The 6000-nt window shown below is 56.4% G+C and overlaps 1 protein-coding gene across 7 annotated transcripts in view; it reads right to left on the bottom strand.

Annotated features, from left to right (window-relative positions):
• Positions 1–404: 404 nt before the first annotated feature.
• The window catches only part of AGPAT4 (1-acylglycerol-3-phosphate O-acyltransferase 4), a 122312-nt gene continuing 116716 nt past the window's right edge, over positions 405–6000 (bottom strand). For all 7 annotated transcript variants that reach the window (XM_028103338.2, XM_028103340.2, XM_028103342.1 and 4 more), the window contains 2 exons: positions 3439–3637; positions 405–965 (listed from right to left, as the gene is read on the bottom strand). In XM_028103338.2, the coding sequence (XP_027959139.1) occupies positions 871–965; positions 3439–3637 (294 nt within the window). In that variant the 3' untranslated portion in view covers positions 405–870. The remainder of the gene's footprint in view (positions 966–3438; positions 3638–6000) is intronic.

Here is a 6000-nt window from a genome sequence, read left to right as displayed (position 1 = left end):
GAGCAGTGCATATAAAGTCATTTCTCAAATGGCTGCAAGATGCCTGCCCTTTATTTTTCCATTCAGGTTCTTCAGGGAATTGGCCACCTCTTCAAGATGTGGGCCGGGGAGACTCCATTGCCAGCAGATTGGGAAAACCAAAGCTGCCTTACAGGGCCTCTCACTGTGTCTGACGGACGTGCTCAGCCCGTCCCCCAGCACCTGCCGTATCCCTTAACCACCCCCCCCCCTGCCCGGTTCCTGCACCTGGCCAGGGGGGCCCCATCCAGCACCACCCCACCCCCGCCATGTGCTGAGTCCACTCCACCCCCTCCGGGCAGTGCTGCTGGGTCACTGCCTTCCAGAACCCCAGAACAATGGCAGAGGGCGGAATGGGAGGATGGAGCAGTCTGTGGAAACACATAGCACAGGGAGCCAAACAGTTTAATTGTTTTTTTGGAGGCATAATTTAGTCATCTTACCTAAAGCGCCTTTCACTCTTTGCAATCCAGTACAGAAAACTCAGCACCAAAGAATGAAGGGGAACCCTCCGTTCCCCATCCCTGCCCTCCCCCTGTGCCTCAGATCCCCTCTGAATGATGGCAAAATAAGGGTCACACTCAACCGCACATCATTCTCACTTATATGTATCCTTTCCCTTACACGCACACACACACACTCACACACACTCACACAAAAAGAAAATCAAAACCCACTTAAGCATTATGGGGGGGAAAAAAGATTTAAGAACATCTTCCTCCCCATCTGGCATGGGGACCAAACTGCCTTCCCAGCAGGGGCTCACCCCGCTTTGTCCCCGGGTCCCACTAAGGATGGCTGGCAGTGTCCACCAGTCCCCAAGGGCCCCTCCGGGCGCTCATGTGTCTGGGGTCAGTCGCTCCGTTTCTGCTTGCTGTCGATGTTGCCGTAGGCAGAGCCCTTGTCGATTTCTGTCACACCGATCATCCATCGAACTCCCATAGAAGCTGCAGAAATGGGAAGCGCGGGGAGTTAGGAGCCCCCGGGGGCCTCTGCCGGGGAGAATGCAGAGAGGCCAGCTGTCGGCAGACCTCAAGCAGCAGCTGAGATCTGGCCGGCTAACTTGGGGCCCAGGGCATAATCCCGCTGGAGTTCTCCTGGAGCACGGGCGTCAGACTAAGTGACATTAAAACAGAGCGAGGCTGCTCTGCTGGTGGGTTTTAATCCTTCAACCCTTCGAGGTTGCTAAGGCACACTCCACTGTACACGAGGCTTACAGAATTCCCTACTTGCTATATACTGACCCCCAAGGCAAAGGGGATGCTTTTGCGAACGCAGGGCAGGAACTTAACAAAACACCCTTCAGCAAAGCTGGATAACCTACCAGGAACCTGGAGAGTGCAAGAGCCCAAATGTCTATGTAGTGCCCAGCTCTGCTCTTGGGGTAAGTATTAGAGCGGTGAATGGGGAAAAGCCCCTGCCTCCCAGCGGGATGGGCCCAAACAGAGACCAGGAGCGACCCTCATGAGAGCCTGGCGGAGCCACCAGGAAGCTGGACCACAGGGCCGAGGTCACACACTACAGTCGAAGCTGCTGTCTCGGACACGGCAGACTCGGTGAGCTCCTTCAGGGCAGGGAGCACATCTGAGTCCCCCGAGGAGCCCAGCACCAAGCACATAATACACATTTCAGAATGGATGAATGGCTGATAACTGAAATCTCCGCCTCACGATGCACGTGTTTAAAAGCACAAGCATCGTAGTCTGCAAACCGTCCCTCAGATACACGTGGAGCTGACGGGCGAGTGCAGCCCAGCCCGACGAGGCCCGGGTATGCCCTGGGCCAGTTACAAACGGGCAGTTCTAGGAGGGCCTGTCCCAATATTAGAGCCACCATGCAGTGGCGGTGATGACACTGTAGAGAACCAAGGGGTGCGTAAGACGTCGACTCCATTGCTCAGAGGCCTGGGAAGGGGAACGAGACCCAAATACCGACATCCCGGGCAGAGTGTAGTGAGGCTCACAGCTGATGAGGCACCAGTCTGTGGGGCTCAGGGCAGTCAGCTCCTCTGAGCTCCCGGAGACCCCGTTTCCTAGGGAGAGTGTCCGGCCCCCGTTTTGGCATGCATTGCACATCTTCATCACCAAGGAGCCCCACTGAAGGCTGATAGGCTCAGTCTGCTCCCCTCCCTCCAGGGACCCCGACAACTGCAGCTCCTGGCACCTGGCTAGCACACAGCAGCCCTGTGGGGGGGCGGGGTCCTCTGGCCTGTGTCGGGGGAGTTAAATTATTAGAAACGGGTTTTCTCCTGCACTCTCTTTTTTCTACACAGAGCAGGTATTATTTTAATTTTCAGCATTAAAATATATTTTTCATTTAAAAAAAGATGACAGCAGGATCTATTTTAGGAATAGCGGCCAATTTGCCTATTGCAAACAGTCTAGAATTGGTTGGCTTGATCCAAGAGAATGAGATAGGTTTTGTGTGTTGTGACAGGTGTAGGTAGTCACAATTTATTAGGTGAAAACTGCATTAGGGACAGTCCATCTGTGTGAATGTATTTATGCATATATTTCTGAGTCCAGAGGAAGGTGCACCAAACTGTTAATGATTCATCTCTGGGGCGTAAGCTCAAAGGGGAATTTTGTCTTGAGACACTTCTAGTTTTATGCACTTTTATGTGTTGGAGCCTGAGCGTTCAGTCAGCACCTGTGTCTTCTGCAGAAATAACTGAGCTATGTCCATTTGAAACAAGCACACAGATCACTGCATGCTTTGACTCTGTGCCATGTCCCCTCGGTCTCAGGAAGGCAGGGCACACTCTGCCTGTGCTTTCCAGAGTCTCAAAGGAGGATGCTTCCTTCTCAGACTCCAGGGAAGGGGCCAGTCCAGAGGGGCTGGCCGTGAAATGAGGCTGCCCCTCCCAGGGAACCCTACGAAGTTTCCCCCGGCTGCCTCACTTCAAAGACCAGCGGCAGTGTGCAGGGAACCCTGGGGCTATGAAGAGACCAAAGGAGTCTGAAACTCCTGGTCAATGAAGCCAGTGTGGATTAATGCAAGCAAGGTTGCTCCCAGACCTTTCTATTCGATGTTGGGGCATACGGCAACTGACTTCTAGAAGCACTCGCACTTCCCCAGAGGGGCTGGAACCCACTCTGAATGGCCAGGAGCCTTTGCCCATTGCTGCTGGGCCCCGAAGGAAGGAATGATGAGAGTGAGCAGAGCTGAGCGGTTGCTGCCTCGCCGAGCCCCAGGGGGAGCAACCACAGGTGAATTCCTCCAGGCCTGGGATTCTGGGTGTGTTTGACCGTGAGTCCTGCAAGCTAGTTTTCCCTGTCCGTCTGCAGGCTGTGCTTCCTGTTCCCAGACGCTGCGACACCCGGCACGTCTGTACCCGCCCTTCTGCCTCCCCCTGTCCCCCCCCCCGGTCAGAGGCTCCTCACAGTAGCTTGGCTGGGGCAGGGCTCTTGCTCTGCTTACCCACAAAGAAGACGAGGGCGAAGCTGGCCAGGGTTAGGGAAGACCCGCTGCTGATCATGTTGGTGAGGAACCGGAAGAAAGGGTAGAGCAGTAGGGAGGCCCAGAACAACCAGTTGATGAGCGTCCAGGGCCGCCGGGGGGGCACCATGGGTGTCTCTGGGAAGGTGCCCGTCCTGTAGTACTCCTCCTGGAAGGCATCCTGGGGACAGAGAGGCGACCCTGAGGCACTTTGCTCGTGCATGACACCACGCTCGTGCAGGCCCTTCCCGGGGCACCGGGGGCCGCTGTGAGCTCAGTAGAACCGGGGTGGGGGGGGCGCACAGCACCACCCCAGCGGCATCTTGCAGTCGCCTGAGGGGTCTTCCCAGTACTGAATTTGGCGTCCCCTTCCCACAGTGACACAGAGGCGGGACGTCACAGTTCTGCCTCTAGCCCAGGCGTAGGGAGCTTGAGCTTTGGTGCCAGGCCAGCCCGGGTCTGTCGGCTCCTTGGTACTTACCTGCCTCTGGTCGGGTGGCCGGCCTCTGTGGCCCAGCTTCTGGTCGGCAAGAGGGGCAGTACTGCCTGCCTCCCAGAACAGGCCAGTGGAGAATGAACTAGACACCAAACCTGCCCTCAGTGAACGCCCGCAGAACAGACTAGAACCCTGAGCCTCGGGCAGAGCCATGAGCTCGCCCTCCTGCACCCAACCCACGACAGCACGGCACTGCCCAGCAGCTCTGTGAAGTGACTGTCGAGACAGCCAGGTGGTCAGTAGGCCCCTGTCCTGACAAGTTCAAGCAGCTTCTCTTCGGTGCCCGACCTGAGATTAAATACAGGAGGGCCCCCCTCATCTGCAGACACCCCGGCTTCTGGACCACCAGCGGCCGCGGCTAACTGAGACCGTGGATGAGGGGACTGCCTGTTCCCGAGTGTGTGTGTGTGTGTGTGTGTCACCAGAGAGCCTGCAGAGGTCTCGGTCGGGCACGGGGTGCACCAGGGGGCCCTGAGGCTGGGCCTGTGCAGCGAGCACCCTCCAGCGGCTCCCGGGAGACCCCAGGTGCTGCTTGGTGGCCGTGGGAGTGAGTGACACCGCGGGGCCAGGCGACAGGCAACAGGGCCAGAGAGACCCGCATCAGGATAGCAGCACCATCCCTGGGCACCGTGTGGCATGGGGGCCGGCGACTGGCAGCCACGGGGACTTTGCCCGCTTCTAAATATCAGCAACAAACTATCCTGAAAGCATCCTGGGGGCTGACAGCGTGCACGCCGAACAAAACCCATCTCTGGGTCACATGGGGCCCCCGTCAGAGCCTGGTGGTGCCCCAGTTGTCCGAAGAGTCAAGTTTCCTGGAAAACGAGCTTCCACCTACCTGGAACTTACCCCCGAGGTGCTGACCTTCTCCCTCTAACAGCCTGAGAGAACAGTCTCTAAAAGACACCATACTTCTCTTTTTTCCCCCAGTCAGGATGTACTGAGTAATATGCTTTTATCACCACGGAGGTCCATTATTAAAATGAGTCCCCAGAGCCTGTGGCTGAAGCAGACAACCACTGGGGAAGCGACAGTGACCTGTCCAATGCCCAGAGCGAGGGCCCCTCGCTCTGCCAAGGCCTGCCACGAACCTGGGTGATTTTTCTCATCCCAGGGTGCAGCCACAGGAGCCCAATAACTCGGTGAGGGGGGTGCTCCGGGCTGAATGTTTGTGTCCCCCCGGAATCTCCAGGTGGGAGCCTAATCCCCAGTGTGCTGGGCTCGGGACGCTCTCAGGCTCCTGACCGCCTGGCCCCCGAGGCCGTGAGATTTACGGGCCACCCGGTCTCTGGCCCTTTGATGTAGAAGCCTGATGGGGCTGAGACGGGAGGGTGTACTCCCGCGCCTTTAAAAAACAGCTTTACTGAGGTGTCATTTACAGACCATCAAACTCCCCCATTTTAAAAACTGGCCTTTTTTTTTTTTTAAATTCTTTTCCTTAAGAGTTTTGATAGGTACCCATCTACTGTGATGTTTCTTCAGGGAACCGGTCTGCTTTTCCTGTCTCGGGCCAGAAAGACACCTGCTAAAGCCAAAAGTTATTTGTGCCTCCAGCAAGAGGAAACAGCACCCCCTTTCCTAGGGGTCCGAACTCATTCACTCCAGAGTTTTCTTTTTCTCTGTTTTGCTTGGACAACTGAATCTCTCCCCAAGACCCCTCACTGCGCCCCAGTGACTGGCGCCGTATAGCCTTTGCTGGCCTCCCAGGGCTGTCGCTGTGGCTCTGTGACCCTGCAGGGTGGGGCAGGGAGCGCCCGGCCGGGGCCCGATGTCTGTTCCAGCAGCAGAACGTTCCTGGCCCCTCCTGGCTGTGTCACTTCCTTGGCAATCAAGTCTGCCCCATGGGGAGATGGCCTGGGTTAATGATGCTTCCATTTTTTGTTGCCATCTGTTAGCATCGCGTGGCATAGGATTAAGTTGGAATTGGGGGAACGTATTTAGTGAAAGGGGAGTTTGTTTCCAGAAAGAAATCTTAACTCCGAAGTCTAAAGGGGGAGATGCTCCCGACAAAGGGCAAACCCCTGAGTGCTGTCAGAGTCTGAAGCACG

This window comes from Eumetopias jubatus, unplaced genomic scaffold (genome assembly GCF_037043125.1).
Source record: "Eumetopias jubatus isolate StellerSeaLion01/CBP00866 unplaced genomic scaffold, mEumJub1_p1.0 scaffold_6, whole genome shotgun sequence".
NCBI classification, from domain to species: Eukaryota; Metazoa; Chordata; class Mammalia; order Carnivora; family Otariidae; genus Eumetopias; species Eumetopias jubatus.
Note: the sequence above shows the minus strand (reverse complement) of the source record. Positions and strands in the feature narration are given on the sequence as shown.